This window comes from Saccopteryx bilineata, chromosome 10 (genome assembly GCF_036850765.1).
Source record: "Saccopteryx bilineata isolate mSacBil1 chromosome 10, mSacBil1_pri_phased_curated, whole genome shotgun sequence".
Lineage (NCBI taxonomy): Eukaryota > Metazoa > Chordata > Mammalia > Chiroptera > Emballonuridae > Saccopteryx > Saccopteryx bilineata.
Window position 1 is genome coordinate 45774736 of NC_089499.1, and position 19965 is coordinate 45794700.

The 19965-nt window shown below is 50.8% G+C and overlaps 2 protein-coding genes across 2 annotated transcripts in view; one reads left to right on the forward strand and one right to left on the reverse strand.

Moving 5' to 3' along the window:
- Window positions 1-19965, reverse strand: part of XPC (XPC complex subunit, DNA damage recognition and repair factor) — a 286669-nt gene that overhangs the window by 210660 nt on the left and 56044 nt on the right. The window lies entirely within an intron of this gene.
- TMEM43 (transmembrane protein 43) lies at window positions 136-19851 on the forward strand. Its single transcript, XM_066244517.1, has 12 exons — window positions 136-315; window positions 4520-4669; window positions 5523-5657; window positions 6276-6370; window positions 7847-7896; window positions 8176-8245; window positions 9118-9188; window positions 10163-10284; window positions 10574-10648; window positions 11394-11495; window positions 15041-15158; window positions 17541-19851. The coding sequence occupies exons 1-12, from the start codon at window positions 304-306 to the stop codon at window positions 17741-17743; spliced, it is 1203 nt and encodes a 400-aa protein (XP_066100614.1). The 5' UTR covers window positions 136-303; the 3' UTR covers window positions 17744-19851.

Here is a 19965-nt window from a genome sequence, read left to right on the forward strand (position 1 = left end):
TAGGCAGTAGGAACTACATTTCCCAGAAAGTCTTGCGATGCGCAGGCGCATCAATGACATACAATGCATTTTGCCACTCCGTGGAGAAACACCTGACCCCCGGACTACGTTTTCCAGAAGACCTTGCGGAGGGCGTGAGCGGAAAAACTGGAGACCACGGGGTGGTAACGTTGTAGCACTTCCCTTCGGGTTCTGGGTTTCAAGCGGGTTTTCGCAACTCTTGGGCAGAGCACTCCGTACTCTGGCCTTAAACCCCATACCTACCTGAGCAGAGAGGAACGAGGCGGCGAGCGGGGTCCCACCATGTCCGCGAATGTGAGTGTCTCCTGGTCCGCCAGGCCACACCCAGGGTTCCCCAAGTCACGGGGCCTTCTAGGTCCATTTTGCTTGTCTCACCCTCATCTGTGTGGCCACCCTCCTAGTCCCCGTTGCATGCGGTGTCTGTGCCTTCCGGCAGCTAATCTGTCTGTTAATTTCTCTTAGCCTGTCCAGTCTCCTGTTGTTCACCGTTCTTTGGTCCACCTCATCCTCGGGTCGCGCATTTGTGGGGAGGGAGACTGAGAGGGTGTTGCCCCGAACCTTGGGATCTACTTGTGCGCCGCGCCTCCCTGCTGCGGCTCTGCTCCTTCCCAGTTACCGCCCCTAGGCCGGTGGAGTTCTCAGGGTTGCGGAACTGGACGAAATCTCAGAGAGGGGGCCAGTCGGCGCGGGATGGGTGGGGAAGCCGTTACTGCCCAGGTGGAGCTGTTTAGCCAGGGACAAACAGGGCTGTCTGGGCAGGCAGTGAGCACCCCGCCCCAGGGGTATGTGAATCGGGGCTATGTTGCTGCAGAGCAGCGCAGGCCTGGTTGGGAGCTGAGGAGTTAGGATGACTGTAACTCTCTACTGCTGGACCCCTCGTCCTCCTAACGTGGATTCGGTTAGAGATGTCCTGACTGAAGGTGATTCCTTTCAAAAGGCTGCTGGCCTCTTCTCCCTGCAGCCAGCCTTTCTCAGGAACCCTTCTACTCCAGCCCAACAAACCCAAAAATTCATTCAACAAACTGAGTGGCCCTTTGCACCAGGGTGCTGTGTGTGGGAAAAACTAGTGACTCACCACTCCCCTCCTCCCTGGAAGTGCTTCTGGAGCCAGCTGGGGAGCCCTGCCAGCCTCAGACACTCCTCCTCTCTCCCCAGTGCTTTGTAGAGTGTTCTACCCACCCTCTCCTCGCCTGTTACGCCCTGTTTCCAGGCCTCTTCTGTGTCTGTAGGTCCCCTCTGTCTCCCACACCCTTTGAAGGTCAGGATTTGTGTCACCCACAGCCTTAGCACACTGCCCCACGTTAGAGTTGTCATGGAGGCTTAGAAGCCTTGAATGCTGCACCTAGAAAAGACTCAAAAGAGTCTGCCGGGGAGGGGACAGTCAGGAGACTGGCTTATCCTCAAAGGTGGACTCCTCGCTGCCCCTGTACCACCACCACCACCACCACCACCACCACCACCACCACCACCACACACACACACACACACACACACATTTTTTACATAGACAGAGAAAGAGTCAGAGAGAGGGATAGATAGAGACCGACAGGAACGGAGAGAGATGAGAAGCATCAATCATTAGTTTTTTGTTGTGACACCTTAGTTGTTCATTGATTGTTTTCTCTTATGTGCCTTGATGGTGGGGCCACAGCAGATTGAGTAACCTCTTGCTCAAGCCAGCGACCTTGGATCCAAGCTGGTGAGCTTTGCTCAAACCAGATGAGCCCACACTCAAGCTGGCGACCTTGGGGTCTTGAACCTGGGTCCTCTGCATCCCAGTCCAATGCTCTATCCACTGCGCCACCACCTGGTCAAGCAATAAATATGTTTTTAAATTCAGTAAGAGGAGGGGAGGCAGAGACAGACACCACTGGGATCCACCCAGCAAACCCACTGAGGGGACGATTCTCCATTCCTTAGCACCTGAGCTCATCTTAACACCTGAGATGGAGACCATGGAGCCATCCTCAGCACCCAGGGCCAGCTTGCTCCAATTGAACTATGGCTGCAGAGGGGGAGAGAGAGAGAGAGAGGCAAGAGGAGGGGTAGAGAAGCAGATGGTCGCTTCTTCTGTGTGCCCTGACTGGAAATTGAACCCGAGACATCCACACACTCAGCTGATGCTCTACCATTGAGCCAACCAGCCAGGGCCTCCACCATCATATTTTTTTTTTTTAATTTTTATTTATTTATTTATTTTTACAGAGTCAGAGAGAGGGATAGACAGGGACACACAGACAAGAACGGAGAGAGATGAGAAGCATCAATCATTAGTTTTTCATTGCGCATTGCAACACCTTAGTTGTTCATTGATTGCTCTCTCATACGTGCCTTGACCGCGGGCCTTCAGCAGACCGAGTAACCCCTTGCTGGAGCCAGCGACCTTGGGTTCAAGCTGGTGGGCTTTTCCTCAAACCAGATGAGCCCGCGCTCAAGCTGGCGACCTCAGGGTCTCGAACCCGGGTCCTCTGCATCCCAGTCCCACGCTCTATCCACTGTGCCACCACCTGGTCAGGCTCCACCATCATATTTTAAGATGGGGAATCTCCTCAACAGGGGAAGGCACTTGCCCAGGTCTTGGAGCTAGCTTGGCAGGTTATGTCGTGGGAAGGTACTGGAAATAGTAGGCTTTGGAGTCAGACCTGGGGGCAAATTCACTTTCCTCCTCTCTAGTTGTGTGGCCCTAATCTCTAGAGGAACCGTTACTGGGAAGTTTAAGGGAGACTGTACTTTCAACAGTGCCTGGTGTATAGGAGGTACTTTTTTTCATTTTTTTTATTTTTGCTGCACTATGACAATTTTATAGTAGTTGAGAAATTTAAGACACATACTAAGTGAAACTGCCAGGTAAATTATAATAGAGAACAATATCACCTTCCATTTCTTGAAACATTCATCTAAGAAAACAAAGTTTCTAAGAACATGAAATCACATAATTTAACATCCATCTGTATTAGTTTCCTGGAGCTACTGTAATTAAGTTCTACAACCTGGATGGCTTAAAACAAGATAAATTTATTGTCTCACATTTTGGAGTTTGGAAGTCTGAGATCAAAATGTTGGCAGAGTTGGTTCCTTCTGAAGGCCCTGAGAGAAAATATGTCCCATGCTCCTCTCCTGGCTTCTGGTGGCTGCTGGCAGCCCTTCTTGGTCCTTGACTTGTAGTTGTATCACTCTGTTGCTGCCCATGTGTTCACATGGTGTCCTCGTCTTGTCTCTGTAGGAGGTACTTAATACATGAAAAAATCTTCGCAGTCTAGCATGGATGGTCCGTCCTGGTGGACAGAGACCATCTTGGGTATGTTGAGATCTGACCTTCGCCAATGAATGTAGATGAATTCGGGTATCTTCTATTGCCAAACCTTTGTTGATTCATCTAGTAGTCTGAGGTGTGTTTAGAAGAGGAGCTGCCAAGCTCTGGTAGGGTGGAGCAGGGAGGGGACAGAATTCTTAATCAGTGTAAGCACTGTCCTGTCACAGGGACTGTTGAATGTCTCCATTTTATAACTGAACAAACAGGATCAGAGAGGTAAAACAACTTATCTAGGGTTTCACAGCAAGTAATTTTCAGGGCCTATGTGTTGACCTCTGTTCCCACCTCTTACTACTTTTGAGCCCAGGTTGCTGGGACTGGGAGGGTATGTGTCACTGAGGACACATAGGTTTTCAAGATACATTATGCAGCCAATATCATGATGGCCTTGAAGGGAAGGAAGAAAGGCTCACGAAGATGCTCAGGCAAGAGGAGTTGTAAGGGTGGGCAGTGAGGAATGGGCAGAGGAATTCTCCATCATCCTGTTTGTCAGCACTTTGGTTCAGAATGTGGACTCGGTGTGTCCTATCACTACCCACTCTACTAACAAATAGCTGTTAACTAACTCTAGGAGGTGGAGAGAGGGAGTCTTTTAAATAAGTTTTATTTATTTATTTATTTATTTATTTTACAGAGACAGAGAGTGAGTCAGAGAGAGGGATAGACAGGGACAGACAGACAGGAATGGAGAGAGATGAGAAGCATCAATCATCAGTTTCTCGTTGCGCGTTGCGACTTCTTAGTTGTTCATTGATTGCTTTCTCACATGTGCCTTGACCATGGGCCTTCAGCAGACCGAGTAACCCCCTGCTGGAGCCAGCGACCTTGGGTCCAAGCTGGTGAGCTCTTTGCTCAAGCCAGATGAGCCGGCGCTCAAGCTGGCGACCTCGGGGTCTCGAACCTGGGTCCTTCTGCATCCCAGTCCGACGCTCTATCCACTGCGCCACCACCTGGTCAGGCGAGAGAGGGAGTCTTGGCAGGAAAGGGGCACTAAGAAAATTTTGAGGGTATGATAGACATGTGCTGTATCTTGATCAGAATATTGGTCAAATGGGGTATGCATTTGTCAAAAACCCATCAAACTGTACACTTATTATCTGTGTATTTTTACTGTGCATAATTAAAAACGATTGTAAGTGTAAATAGTAAAATTTGATTTATTTCAAAAACTTTTTTTTTTTTCAGTATTCCAATACGAGCAACAGAAGAGAACATGTCAAAATTACGACCGATCCCGAGCCGGGCTTCCTGGAGCGGCTGAGCAAGACCTGGGGTGGGATGTCTGTGGGGCTCATGACCTTCCTACTCTCCTTCTACTTAATTTTTACTAATGAGGTAAAATGTTCAGGGTCCCACCGTGCAGAGTGAGGGTCCTTGTAGCATCAGGGAACGAAGGCTATGAATACAGAGGCTGGATTTAGTAATAAGGGCTTAGATTTTACAAAAGAGAGAGAGGGATGCTGCATTAATCAGAATTCTTTCTGTTGTGACACCCGCCCCCCACCATCCAAAGTAAGCGGGAAGGGAGTGGATACATTAACACTCCTGAAGTCCTGGTGGTAGCATCAGTTTCAAGCATGGTTGGATCCAGATTCATGCTGGTTCACTGGGAATCTCCAGTTCTCCATCTCCTGACTGTGTTTCTCTGTTGTGAATTTTTCTTTGGCAGGCTCTTCCTTTGTGGTGGCAAAGGAATGCTAGGGTCACATCCCATCACCTTAGCAACCCCAGAGAACAAAAGAACCATCTACTTCTAAATGAATTTAGCAGCAGTTGCAGGGAGATGTCTGGGTCCTGGCCTGGGTTCAGTCCTCTGAACCAGTCCCTGTGGCCAGTGAACACATGTTCTAATTGGCTAGGCCTGGGTCACATGATTTAGACCAAAGTACAGATTGGCCAAAGTAAATCACATGGACTGAGAATAGGGGAGGGGAGGAGAAAGCCGAAGGAAATGGAGGGAGGGGTACAGGGCAGACAAAACACCAGCAACCTCCAATATGGGGAAGAGGTCTGCCTGGGAAAGCAGGAATCCTGGTTCTAATCCCAACTTTGCCACTAGCTAGAACTCAGTTTTCCAACTGTACAATGGGAAGATCAGTCTCAATGCTCTCTAAGGCCCATCTGCCCTGAGACGCTGTATCAGGCTACCCCTGAGTTGAAATCCTTACTCCCCTTTCTTTGCTCTCAGGGCCGTGCGTTGAAGACGGCATCCTCCCTGGCTGAAGGGCTCTCACTTGTGGTGACCCCTGACAGTATCCACAGTGTGGCTCCGGAGAACGAGGGGAGACTGGTGCACATCATTGGGGCCCTGCGGACATCCAAGGTAAGTTTGGCTATGGTCACTGACCTGCTGGAGGTCTTCACTTGACATTGTTTGAGAATTTTGAAAGCATGGAGTTAGGAGGTAGAGACACCTGGGTGTGATTACCACTCAGCAGCTGTGTGGACATTATCACTCCTAAGTCTCAACATTTTCATCTGTAAAATGAGAATGTAACAAATTGGGGGGTCAGTTTTGAAGACTTGACGGGATTAAGTAAAGTCCTGGCATGGTACTTAGCAGATGGAGGGAGCTTTATAGGTAGGTGCTTTAATGATTATCATCAGCATGTGTGTCTACTGTGAGCCTGCAAAGGTACTCTGGTTATTGGGCCTTTCCTGTTTGAATGCCAAATATGGCGGTGTTGGCACCATGTCATTGGGCCTGCAGCCTGAGCCTGCACTGTGAGGCACATGTCGCAGACATTGGGTGTTTAGAACTTGGGACAGGCAGCTTCACTTTATTATTGTCCCACATAAAGCAGCCGTGGAGTTCTCCATCCTTCCTGTCCTCTATACCTATTTCTTTTTTAGCCCAGCTTCCCTTGAGCCCAGCATTCTGGGCTGGTGTGAGTCTTGTCCTTCATTTATTTATTTTTGGTTTGTTTGATTCTTTTTGAAGCTCTTGTCTGATCCAAACTATGGGGTTCACCTTCCAGCTGTGAAACTGCGGCGGCATGTGGAGATGTACCAGTGGGTAGAAACCGAGGAGTCCAGGTGAGGTAACGGAGAATGAAAACCAGCTGGGGGCCCTGGCCAGATAGCTCATTTGGCTATAGCATTGTCCTGAAATGCAGAGGTTGCCGGTTTGATCCCTGGTCAGGGCACATAGAGGAACAGATCCATGTTCCTGTCACTCGTGCGTGCGCGTGCTCTCTTTCTCTCTCTCTCTCTCCCTCCCTCCCTCCCTCTTCATTTGTCTGTTACTAAAATCAATAATTAAACATTAAAAAAATATATTAAAAAAAATCAGCTGAGGATAGAGGAGGTCAGATGTTAGGATAAAATGCAGATGCATTTCACTTTGACACCTCTGAAATTTTAAGTATAAAAGCTTCCTAGCCTGACCAGATGGTGGTGCAGTGGATAGAACGTTGGATTGGGACATGGAGGATTCAGGTTCAAAACCCTGAGGTTGCTGGCTTGAGTGTGGGCTCACCAGCTTGAGTGCGGGCTTACCAGCTTGAGCCTGGGGTTGTTGGCTTGAGCGTGGGATCACAGACATGACCCCATGGTCACTGGCTTGAGCCCAAAGGTTGCTGGATTGAAGCCCAAGGTCTCTGGCTTGAGCCAGTGGTCACTCACTCTGCTCTGCCCCCCCCCCAAGGCACATATGAGAAAGTAATCAATGAACAACTAAGGAGCCGCAACTAAGAATCAATGCTTCTCATCTCTCTCCCTTCCTGTCCGTGTCTGTGTCTCTCTCTCTGTCTCTGTCACTCACACAAAAAAAGCTTCCTATCAGAGAAAAGTTAAATTATCCTGAAGTTATTAGCAAGTGATCTTTTGTTTAGAGGTGGCAGAAATCCAATGCAGAGTGGCCCAAAGAAAGGGGGATTGATTAGCTCCCTTATCTGGGAAGTTCCATGGAAGCCCAAGCTGAAGGCTTGACTGGTTCCAGGCCACAATTTTTTCCTATGTGTTAATTCCATCTTCTTTCCTATGAGGGGACAGAAGTGATCTTCTGGCTTACATCCTGTCAGTTCTAACAGAGGTCCTAGGTGAAGGTCTCTTGGCCAGGGTGGAATCACCTAGAGCAGGGGGTGGGGTCAGCCCCACCTGAACCGTATAGACTGAGTAGAGGGGTAAGGAGGGGTTGGGGGAGCCAGAGCAGCTCAGCGTGTAGAAAGGCAGTTGCAGAGGGTCTCCATGGGGCTGTCCTCATGTACCTGAAGCAGAAGGTACAGCCAGATCTCTGAGCCTGGAAGGCAGGGCTGCAACTCTTGGTGTGAGCCAGGCGGATACAATTTCAGCTCCAGGTGAGAAAGGACTTTTTTCTAGTCAGGGCCTTTGAGGGCTGGAGCTGGCCCTCTGCCAGGGAATGAGTACCAGCCTCTGGGCTGGCGCAGACAGGCTGCTCCATTTGGGCGGTTTGACTGGGTAGCCTCGAGGTGCTTCCAGTGGAGATACTTAGAGATGGGAATGCCTCAGGAGGGAGGAGCTGACTCTGGGACTGTTGTGCTTTCCCTGCAGGGATTATACTGAGGACGGCCAGGCGAAGACAGAGCGGAGGTACTCCTATAGTGAGTATAGGCCCCGTGTCCTCAAGGGCCATGCCCCAGGCCTGTGGGCAGATGTTCGGCACATCCCTGCTCTGGGGAAGGGCTCAGAACTAGGTGTCGAGATCCCTGGGTGCTGGCCCTCAGAGGACTGCTCTCCCATCCATCTAGTGAGGCTCCAGGAGCTGCCCCTTCAGCCTTGGAGTGGTCATGGGCTTGGATAAGAGGACAAGGGGCCAGTGGGCCTTGGACATGTGACTTCTCCTACCATGGTTGCTGAGTTGTTCCTTCTTCACACAACAGACACCGAATGGAGGTCGGAAATCATCAACAGCAGAAACTTCGACCGAGAGCTTGGCCACAGAAACCCTAGGTGAGGGCTGGGCCCCAAGGCCTGAGTGCAGCCGTGGCTGCCACTGGCAGGACTCCAGCCTCAACTTCCTCATCTGAGTAATGGGATTGAGTTATTTCTGCCTTATGAGTTAGTTAAAGCAGTGGACATTGGTCTGTGATAACCACCCCCTCCTTGGCACGAGGCTGGATGCTGGGTGGGGCAGCTCCTGTGCTGGGCACCAGGAGCACGGAGGCGAGACCCAACTTCCCTGACCCCAAACAAGCTATCCTCACACAGGTCATGAATATAAGGCCTGGACAGAGTTCCTGAAGGAATTTGCATGTATAGTACCAGGAAAGCATTTCTTAATAGCCATGGGAGTGGGAGGACAATCAGGAAGGGCTTTCAGGAGGCAGCAGCATTTGATCTGGGCCTTGGTAGGATTTTAGCAGAGGGAGTTTAGCTCAGGGACAGTGGTTGAGTAGGCCTAATGCCAGAGTGTGCCTGGAGTGTGCGCTGCATGCAGTCACGGGGAGGGCTGTGCCCGGGAGGGCCTTGAGTGTGCACAGTGGGCTTAGGTACTGCCCAGGGCTGAGAAGGGTCAGGGAGGGTGTGAAGTCCATGGAAGGTCCATCTGATGGCTGCGAGTGGGTTGGGACAGGCTGGTAGGGGTTCAGGCATGAGGGTGTGCAGCTTTGGGGACAGGAGACAGAGTGAGAGTGTGCCATCCAGGGAAGGGAAACTCGAGCACTCAGGGGGTGGAGTTGTTGGTAAAGACAAGATGCCGGCAGTGCCTGGGCTGGTCTGGACTTGCAGGAGCCCCCTGGGGAGGGATCCTGCTGAGCGCACCCGAAGGAACCAGACAGCTCCCACCTGGGGCCCTGCTTCACTGGCTGCTCCCTCTCCCACAGTGCGATGGCAGTGGAGTCCTTCACGGCAACAGCCCCCTTCGTCCAAATTGGCAGGTTTTTTCTCTCGGCAGGTAAGTCTGGCACCTTCAGGTGAAGCTCTGCGCTTCCATTAGCCACCTGCCAGGAGCTGGGTACTCAACCTTAGGTGGACAAAGGGGCCCTGCTGGCCTGGGCATGGGTTCGCCTGGCACAGTTCCGAGGATCATGTTTTGGGCTGGGCCAGAGGAAAAGCAGATCTTTAGGAGGGGGGACTGGTGTAGAACACCCCCAACCCAGGCAGGTACCTCTGACACCTGAGTGGCTGCAGCGCAGGACTGCCAGGCACCGCTGCTGTGCTGGTGCCCATTCTGACCAAAGCCGGAGCCCTTCCTCAAGCGGCCCTTGAGCCAGCAGCAGAGACAAGGCTTTCCCTGAGGGCTCCATTGCTGAGCCCCATATCGTATCTAGCCCTGTGCCAGGTAATGGGTGGCTTATTCCCCCAGCCCAAGGTATTTCAAAGAGAGGATTTGAAGGGACATTGGCCATAGCATCTGGGCTAATGTCCCTGAGCATGACCTAGGAAGATGAGAGAGAAGACACTGAGGGCCCAAATAGCCAAGGTAAGGGAGCAGAGGCCAGTGCTGCGGGGCTTGGCCTATCTGCCGTCGGCTCTGTTGCCCGGCTAGTGCCTGCGCTGCCAGCCAGCCCTGGCCTCAAGTGGTCTTCACTCAGAAGGGGAGCCAGGCTGGGACACGGATAACCAGACCCAAGGTGGAATGGGTATGGGGCTAAGGCCATTCAGAGCTGTGGTCACTGACTGGACAGAGAGAGGGGACCGAGATGGGGCTGGAAGAGGAGCCCCTGTGGAGGAGCTGGAGCCAGAGAAGGATACTCTGGGCGGAGGCCATGCCCTGAGGTGGGGGCTCAAAGGCTCCAAGGGTGATGAGCCAGGCCGGGCTACTCAGTGGGCTGTGTGAGGGTGCGGTGGTCAGGATGGCAGGCTGAGGGCTTTGCCGATCAGGGTGTTTCACATTGCACACAATTATCTCTAACCTGTTTCTCTCAGGCCTCATTGACAAAGTTGACAACTTCAAGCCACTGAGCCTGTCCAAGCTGGAGGACCCACACGTGGACATCATTCGCCGGGGAGATTATTTCTACCACAGTGAAAACCCCAAGTATCCAGAGGTGCATGGAGGGGCTTGGGAAGTCCAGATAGCAAAGATCAGGGCCCGTAGAGTACCATCTGCCAACAACACGCAGCAGTCAGATTCTGACTTAAGACTGATTCGGTTTAGTGGAATCCACAGCTGCACTTGGCCAAATGAAATTGGATGGGAGGGGCATTCTAGGTGATGGAACCATTCGGGCAAAGCTGTGGAGGTGGGAAAAGAGGGTGAGTGTCAGGGTTCAGCGGTGCCGTGGATCCAGGCTGACTGCTCCTGGCCTCACTCACCCTGCTTCTCTCTCTCCCCAGGTCGGAGACCTGCGCGTTTCCTTTTCCTATGCAGGGCTGAGCAGCGATGACCCTGACCTGGGCCCAGCTCATGTGGTAATGTGGCTTCTCCTGGGTAGACTAAGGCAGGGCTTCCTAATCTTCCTAGGCATGGACACAGTGGACAGCATTGTGAGTGCTTTGATCTCTGTCTAGGAACTGTGTTCATGTTGTATTCACACAGGCATGCCTTTGGGCACTTTCAGAGGTCTGTGTCCCCAGAAGCCTTCCATGGATATCAGTAGACCTGAGGTTAAGAATTGTAGGCCCTGGCTGGGTGGCACAGTAGATAGTGTTGAGCTGGTGCACCAAAGGCCATGGGTTCGACCCCTGGTCAGGGCACATACAAGAGGCAGTTGATGAGCATATAACTAAATGGAACAACTAAGTGAAACAACTAGTTGATGCTTCTCTCTGTCTCTTTCCCTCTCAAGTCAATGGAAAAATTAAGAACTGTAGTTTTAGGAGATCTCATAAGTATGCCTAATGAGAGTTCTTCTAATCATGTGCAGCCCCTCCTCCAGTAGCCCCCAATTTTGGCTTTAAATACTTGATCTCACATTCCTGACCCTGTCACATACAGTCCCACCCCCAGCTCAGCCCTGCTTCTGGCCAGGGTCCTTCCTGCACTTCAGTGAAGCAGCTCAGCAGGAGTTTGGGAGCTGTGTACCCCAGGCTGATGTGTGGAGAGAGAGGCTTGGGTTTCTTCTTTCACTTCCCTGGTAGGCCCAGAGTACAGAGGGGTTCTGAGGCTGGGCAGGCTCGTCACCCCCTCAGCTCTAACACTGAGTTCTCTGACCAGGTCACTGTCATTGCCCGGCAGCGGGGCGACCAGCTAGTGCCATATTCCACAAAGTCTGGGGACACTTTGCTTCTCCTGCACCATGGGGACTTCTCACCAGAGGTGAGTTGTTGCTATCCACCTCTGTGTTGGAGGGACTGAGGTCTCTCCCTGCTACTTCCCACCAGTGGTTATAAGCACCTACTACTAGAGGTCAAAGCTAGTGCAACAGGGCAAGAAAAAGAAATGGGAGTAAGCATCTCCCTATGTGGCAGATTGTGCTGGGCACCAAGGATAGAACAGTGGGCAAAACAGACTCTTGCACAGGCTTCCAGTCTTGTGGGGCAGAGATACTCATCGGTAAAACAAGGACACTTCCACTGAGTGTTATGACGGGAGGCAGATGCTCTGAGATAAACAGACGTGATAACAGGAAATGTGCTTTGACAGCGGTCAAGGAAGGCCTTTCTGAGTAACGTTTCTGCTGAGTGCCAAGTGAAAAGAGGGGGTCAGTGCTGGAAGCAGTCCAGGCAGGTTATAGTTCACCTTGTTGAAGGCATCAGTGGTGTCCATGTGGCCCCTGCCCAGAGAGAGCGGCCAGGGGAAGCAAGGCTGCTGAGTGGGCAGCTCCCCTTGTGAGGGAGTGCTACTTTAAGAGCATTAGGGGCAGTGGTGGGATTTGAGCTGCAGAGTCCCAGGACCGGGTGAGGGCACACACCCGTTCCCATCTGAAGGAAGAGCAGGCAGGGTCACGCTTCACTCAGATCCTGAGGAGGAGGGGTACACATGCACTGATGTGTTCAGTTGCATGCCTGGAAAGTTAGCCACTCTTCTCTAGGCAGAAAATCCTTCCGTTGAACAGAAAGGTACAGCTTTTTTTTTTTTTTTGTATTTTTCTGAAGCTGGAAACGGGGAGAGACAGTCAGACAGACTCCTGCATGCGCCTGACTGGGATCCACCCGGCACGCCCACCAGGGGCGACACTCTGCCCACCAGGGGGCGATGCTCTGCCCCTCTGGGGCGTCGCTATGCCGCGACAAGAGCCACACTAGCGCCTGGGGCAGAGACCAAGGAGCCATCCCCAGCACCCGGGCCATCTTTGCTCCAATGGAGCCTTGGCTGCTGCGGGAGGGGAAGAGAGAGACAGAGAGGAAGGAGGGCGGGGGGGTGGGGGGTGGAGAAGCAGATGGGTGCTTCTCCTGTGTGCCCTGGCCTGGAATCGAACCTGGTACTTCTGCACGCCAGGCCAACGCTCTACCGCTGAGCCAACCGGCCAGGGCAAGGTACAGCTTTTACATTGTTGGGGAACACAGTGTCTCTCTTGTGGTACATTCTGTGCTTGCTTTAACAGGATCGCTGCATTTTGCGTCCAGAAGAACTTGAAAGAGTGAAGGCAGGGCAGGTGTCAGGGCTTAGCTGGAACCCTTTGGACCCTATTCTTGGGCTCTCAGCTGTCATTCCCCTCACTTGAGCCCCCAGTCTCAGGGTGTTGCATGGGCCCAGCCTTCTCGAGCCAGGACTAGGGTGAATTTGGGTTGCAGCCCAGAAGCCCAGTTACCAACCTCAGGGTGTGGCTGCCACCTCTTAGCCTGGCAGGGCATGAGTCACTCTTTCCTCCAGCAGTTATTAGGGCCCCCTTGGGAGTTTCTAAAATAGGAGGCCCTATTCAGGCCTTTCCCTCTGGCCCAGAGCTCCAGCTGTCCCCAGGCTTCCATTCTGCTGCAGGTAGAGGCCCAGGTCTCAGCTCCCCCTCTGCCCCCAGAGAGGAGTCGTGGGGCTGTGGCTTAGATAACTCCCCAGTGGGAAGACTCTGACAGTGCAGAGGGGCACGAGCTTCTTGATCACCCTGGGACTCCAGAAGGTCTGGGGACTCTGTCAAGTGGAGAGAGGAGACCCTGAGTCAAGGAGGTAGCCCGGGGCCGTGACTGTCCAGATTGTAGTCCTGGGGACAGGAGAGTGCAGTGTGGACAAGCATGGACACTGGAGACAGCCCCAGCTCTAGCCCTGCTCTGCCTTCTGCTGGCTATGGGACCTTAAGCCTGTTGGTTAGCCTTTCAACCGTCTGCCCCCTTCTGTAAAATGGACATTTAAAAAAGGGATTATTGTAATTATCCCTACCTTATTTAGTTGTGCAGATTCTCTGTTCAACATATTTATTTTGATCACCAGAGACTTGGGGACAAAACAGACATGATCCTTGCCTTCAAGCTTAGTTAACTGTTTGGGGTGAGACCCTGGGTGTGTTACTATTTTCTCAGAGCCTCAGTTTCCTCGTCTGTAAAATGGAGATTAGTGTGCCTGTGCCTACCTTATCAAGTTATTTTGAGGATTAAATAATACTTGTAAAGCACTTAGGACAGTGACTGATAAAATAGTAAGCAATAAATGTTAGCTCTCATATTGTTATTACTATAGATATGACAAGGTTGGCTCTCTGAAGAAATGGCGTTTAAGCCAAGAATGCCAGAATGTATGGGAGCAGTCCAGGCATGACTGTGGGCAAACACGTTCTCAGCAGAGCTTTCATCAGGGCAACCATATGTGCAAAGGCCCCAAGGCAGAAAGACACTTGACTTGGTTTCCAGTCGGCAGCAAGTGGTGCTGGAACACAGGTGGCAGGGTCTGGGCAGGTTACTGCATGGAGAAGGTGGTGGTTGTGGCAGAAGCAGGGAGGCCAGTGGGGAGGAGGCTACTGCAGAGAGGTCCTTGTGGGGGTGATGACGGTGAGATTTCAGGAAATGTTGACCCAGTGACAACAGGACTTGCTGATGGCCTGTATGGGAGACGGTGAGGGGGAAGAGCAAGGTGACGACGGTGAGATTTCAGGAAATGTTGACCCAGTGATGACAGGACTTGCTGATGGCCTGGATGGGAGACGGTGAGGGGAAGAGCAATCCATCCAGGTTTTGGCTTGTGCAGGTGGGTGGGTGGTACCATTTGCTGAGATGGAGATGACAGGAGGAGCAGGTTGGAGTGGAAACTCCAGTGTCAGTGTTGGATGGGCCAAGACATGAAGTGGTGATGTCACATATGCAGTGGGAGCCACAGGGGTGAGGCCCAGAAAGGTGCTAGGGCTGCAGCCTAAGAGAGGGGCACTGACATAAAGGTGGGTCAAGTGGGAACTGGAGCAGCTAGATAATTTCGGCATTTAGAGGACAGGAAGAGGGAAGGAATGTCTCGGGAGACTGAGAGGGAGCAACCTGAGAAGTAGGAGGACACCCAGGAGAGAGGCGTCCCAGACGCCATGAGCAGTGTCCAAGATTAAATCGGATATGACAGATGAAGCATTTCCTGTAGCGCTGGCGGGCACACTCAAACGTCCCCATCATGGATGTTGATAAGTGACCCCAGAAAGGTACTGCTTAGTATGAGGAAGGGTCAAGTTTATTCCAGATGAGATGACAGGCTAAGGACTTTTGAAAGAAGTGGGCTGTGATCTGAGGAGAGCCCACACCTTCCACAAAGATCTGTGTGCACACTTTGCTCTGCTGTGCCAGGTTGGGGAGGCACTGAGACCTGGTGCCTTTATCTTCCTGTGGTTGGTTCAGAAATGGCCAATGTTTCCTGCATTGGCATGGCCCCCTCAGCCACCTGTCCTGACCAGCTGGGTAGGCTAGTGACCCACTCGGACATGAGATGATACCCTGCTCCCTCGCCTTGTTCTGCAGGAGGTGTTTCTTAGAGAACAAAAGAGCAACTCCATGAAGACATGGGGCCTGCGGGCCGCTGGCTGGATGGCCATGTTTATGGGCCTCAATCTCATGACACGGATCCTCTATACCCTGGGTAGGTGAGAAGAGATGGGGTTGGGAATCTCACTTGCCCTTCTGTAGCCCCCTGTGCTTCCTCCATGCTCCTCAAACTATCATCTGTCAGCTTTTCTGTTCTGATGGTATGTAAGTTGGCACAGGGACCGGGCGTCTGGTCCATCCCTGAGTCCCTACTCCATAGCTTTGGGATGGATGAGCAAAGGAAGGCAGGCACGAGGGACAAGATGCTTCCAGGGGTGAGGGCGGAGTGGATGCCGATCCTGAGAGGCTGGTTCAGCCGCAGGTCTGGGGGGTCTAGCTCTACTCTGTCCATCTGTCCACTGGCTTCCTCACTTGCTCATTCCTTTCCCCTTTATTCCGTGATGGAATAGCCATGGAGAGGAGGCTGGCCAGCCTTTGTAGTGAGCTGGGACTGAAATCTGTTATGTCAGATCTCTAGACCCTTGGGCCAGCCTCCCTCCAGTCTCAGCTTCAGTTATCTCACACCAAATTTGAAGTTTTATGAAATGTTTGGTAAAGAGGAAACACTAAAAATTTGTTATACTTCATTACCCACACCAAAAACAGATTTGAGATAGCCAGCAATTCTGAGGCACATGAGAGAGTTTACTGGGCTGCTCCCATGGCCTGAGGTTGGCACCAGTGAGCCCAGTAGTTATGCAAGTGACCCAGCCTGGCCCAGGACTGAATGCCAGGCTGATTGAGTAAGGGCTGGATTAGACTGTTGGAACGGGAAGATGGGGCTTCAGAGGACTCTTCCTCTCAGCCTTTACCCCAGTGTGTCCCTGTCCAGTCAGATGATTCTGCTCAACCTTCTCTAGGCCCCAATAGGAACCTCTCCCCCACTTACCATTCTAGCTGGGGAGAGGTCTGGCTACATATATCCCAGAACTGTCAGAACTGGCTACATCTGTCCCAGACTGTAAAAGCTGGCAGCCTGCCTCATTTTACACATGGGAAGACTGAGGTGCAGGGAGGAGAAGGCCACTTCTCTGAGGTTTCTTTGGATAGCTAATTGTGCTCAGAAAGGCCAGCCACATCTTGGGCATCATTCAGGAGAGATTGAATTTGAACAGAGTCCTCCATCTTTTCCCTCTGTATTAAGCCCTTGTGATTGGGTGAACTGGACAGGCCATTTCCCCTCTCAGAAACTCAGTTGCCCCATTGTCAAGATGAGGAGGTTGGAGGCTATCTTAGAGGGCCCTTTGAATCTCTGTCTGCCTGTGACCCTCTGATTCTCTCCATGTCTCGAATGCTAACATTCCAGACTCAAAAACAGACTTCAGAGCATGGAGTTCTAAAGTGCATGTGCAGTGATTCAGGAACTGGCAACACAAAAGCATTCACTCATTCAATAAGAACTTTGAGTGCCTGGTGTGTGCAAGACATTGCTCTTAGCCCTGGAGACCACACAGTATATAGGATAGACAAGGTCCCTGTTCTTTTAAGGCTCAGAGCCATGGCTCAGGGCTCAGTCTGGAGTTTAAATACTGGCTTGGTGCTTTCTAGATGTAGTACTTGGGGCAAATTAAACTCCCTAGGCCTCAGTGACCTTGTGGCTAAAATGAGGTGAAGAATAGTACCAGCCTTCCAAGGGGTGGCCCTGAGGTTTGATGAGATGGTGCATATCGTGCCTGACACATGGTCAATACTTAAAAATGTGAACTCTGCTTATTATGAGGGCCAAATAGGGGTACTACCAGAGGTGAGCCAGGAGGTGGCCTGCAGGGTCCAGCAGTCATAGCAGGACACCAGACCACTGGGGCCTCCTAGGAACTGAGTAAAGATTCTCCCAGTGGACAACAGCCATGGGATGCCATCCTGAAGAGGCTAGACAGGCCAAAGACAGGTAATTCCAGATCAACTTAGGTGGATTCTCGACTTCATCATAGTAGGTCAGTTAGTTGCCTATGAGATCCTTGAGGCAGAGGCTGTCTGAGGCTAATTTGCTTCCCTAAATCCCTGCACAGAGCCCATAGATAACTAGTAACAACCTGCTGCATGAATGGACAGACACCTCCAGGAATGGCTGAGGGGCCCAAATAGGCACCCACAGAAGGGTCTGCCCAATCTCCTTTGAGTTTGTGAGTATAGCAAACGTCCTGTGCTACTGTTACTGTTGAGTGTCTTTACATTGGCCTCAGAATGATTTCAACATAAAGTTTATGAAGCACTTGGAGTGTGCAGCGGGCGGCTCAGGCAGGGGACCCAGCCACGCAGGTCAGGAGTGAGGGCTCCTCCTCTTTTGGATCGCCCAGCCCTCACTCGGATGTTACTTGCCCTCTGCCGCTGACCCTCTCCTCCCCTTGCTTGGCATCTAGAGACAGGAACCGTCTGCTGACTTGAGACACAGAGCATGGTATCCTCGGAAGTCTCACCACCTTTCTCTTCCCCACAGTGGACTGGTTTCCTGTCTTCCGAGACCTGGTCAACATTGGCCTGAAGGCTTTTGCCTTCTGCGTGGCCACCTCATTGACCCTGCTGACCGTGGCTGCTGGCTGGCTCTTCTACCGGCCCCTGTGGGCCCTCTTCATTGGCTGCCTGGCCTTCGTGCCCATTATTATTGCTCGGACGCGGGTGTCAGCCAAAAAGCTGGAGTGAAACAGGCCCTGGCCCCCACCCGACCTCTGTGTGAGCTTCAGGATCCAGGTCACCTCCCCCCACTCCTCTGACCCTGCTCCACATCAGAGCACAGTTCACATTGGTTTGGATTCTGTGCCTGCTCCACTCTTCAGTGAGCCAGACTTGGCAGTGTGCACTTCGTCGGGTTTGGTGTTGTCTGCTATTGTTCCTCCACCTCTTTTGCCAGTGAGCAGCTTTGATGGGCAGAAGGCAGCTCCTGTCTGGCAGCATGACAAATGTCCTCCTGGTTGTTTCCCCCCTTCTCTTGGGACTGTGTGGGTGTGGCTGGTACACATGCTTCATTTAGCTGATGCCTGCGTATTGCAAGGAGGTGACACTCAGAGACCTGCTGCCTTATCCCTTACTGCCTCTCTGTGGAGTTGAGTGCCAGGGCTTCGCCACAACCACTAGCTGCACCCTTGATACTAAAGGGCCACTTTTATCAGCTGTCTCTGATAAGTACTGGATTGCCAACAGACTAAGGCCATACCCTGCAAAGCAGGGGCACCATAAACTATTTGTGGACAGACCTGATTTGGTACTTCAAAAAGAGAAACTCCGCCTGACCTTTGGTGGCACAGGGGATAAAGCGTTGATCTGAAACACTGAGGTCATTGGTTGGAAACCCCAGGCTTGCCTGGTCAAGGCACATTTGGGAGTTGATGCTTCCTGCTCCCCCCACTTCTCTCTCTCTCCTCTTCCTCTCTAAAATGAATTTTAAAAAAATCTAAAAAAAATAATTAAAAAAATAAAGCATACCTTTAAAAAAAAAAAAGAAAATCCTCTGGAGATGTCATGAGGGGGTTCGGACATTTGTTGGGCTTTTACACCCTCTGGTTTGGCAGAATCTTTCAGTGTATAGGCTCTCCGGAGGCCCTGCATTTTCTTTGCTTCACTTCATGTATGCTCTTCTACAGTAAGAGGGTGTTGTTTGAAATAAGATTTAAAAAGCAAAACAGAAAACCTGAATGATTAACATTTCAGACAGGAAAAGACAGCCTTTAACCTGTCAGTAGAAGTTAATTCAGGGCACAGAAAGGTGTTAAATGGGGCTGCCTTTCTTGGTTAAAATATATTAAAAGTTACCGCTGTCAGTATTCTGGGTCACTTGGAAGCTTTAAGATGCTTCTGAAACAAGTGTTAGCACAAGGATTTGTTTTCCCTCTGGGAGGAGTTGGGGAATCTCTACAGAGTAAAGCATTTCCTTTTATCCTCTGGCATCAGGCACTACCAATGTACTTGAAGATAGTTTTGCGTTTGTAGTCAGTAAAGGAGAAGCTTTTAAGCTTGATTCTGTGCTCCTTCATAGTGATTTCCAGTCAAAAATCAAGATTTAGAGGCCTCAGGCCTGCCGTAGATCCGGGCGCTCTTGTCTGGTCTCATTCCTTTTATCACGGGAGTACTTCTGACATCAGCAGCGGGGCCTCCAGTGGCTGCTTCTGTGATTTGTTTTCTCTGCTAAGTGCCCGCCACTTTGCTCCTTCAAAATAAAATCTATCCATATTTAATTCACATATTTTCTAAGTTTCCCAACTATTCCCACACCCTTTGAAAGAGAAAGTATGTTGTAACCTTGATGTCCTAAAAGATTCTTTGTTTATCTTTTATCTTTTCACTACATGTACTTGGAAACTGTTCTGCCTTGTCGGGAGTGGTTGCTTTAGCAAGTATTTGGTAGCTGAGTAAGGGGTCAAAACTTCTGAAACTAGTGACCTAATATCTCTCCCATTGTCCTGGTGTATCTGCTACAAATGGAGATTCGTCATGGCCTCACATGATTTATCTGGGTTTAAAGACTGAAATAGTATTCACTGCTGTTCACCACGAGCAATTTGACTCTAAATCCTCAAAGAATACTTTTGGAAAATACAGTGTAGCTAGATGGCAGCTACATACCAAAGCCTTGGGATTCGGTCTGTGTAGTTTTTCCTAGTACATATTTTAAATTACTGTCAATTTCGTGTTAAGAGCAAAATGTTAAATATTTGACAACTTTGAAAAATCACCATGAAATTTGTACTATCTTTGTATTTTTGATAGAAAGTCAAAATAAAAATTTAAATATCTTTTATAGGACCTTGCCATTATCCCTCTTGTTTTTATTGTATTCTTTCTGAAATGCCTATCTTAAAGAATTCAGCCATAAAATTTGTAAAAACCATATGAATTTAAGACTCAATTCTAAGTTGTTAGTGGTTACT

Excerpts from the sequence above, each read along its gene's own strand:
- TMEM43 (XM_066244517.1), top strand. Across the intron at positions 11,496-15,040 it reads ATGGGGACTTCTCACCAGAG|GAGGTGTTTCTTAGAGAACA; the intron begins GTGAGTTGTTGC and ends CTTGTTCTGCAG. Across the intron at positions 15,159-17,540 it reads ACGGATCCTCTATACCCTGG|TGGACTGGTTTCCTGTCTTC; the intron begins GTAGGTGAGAAG and ends TCTTCCCCACAG.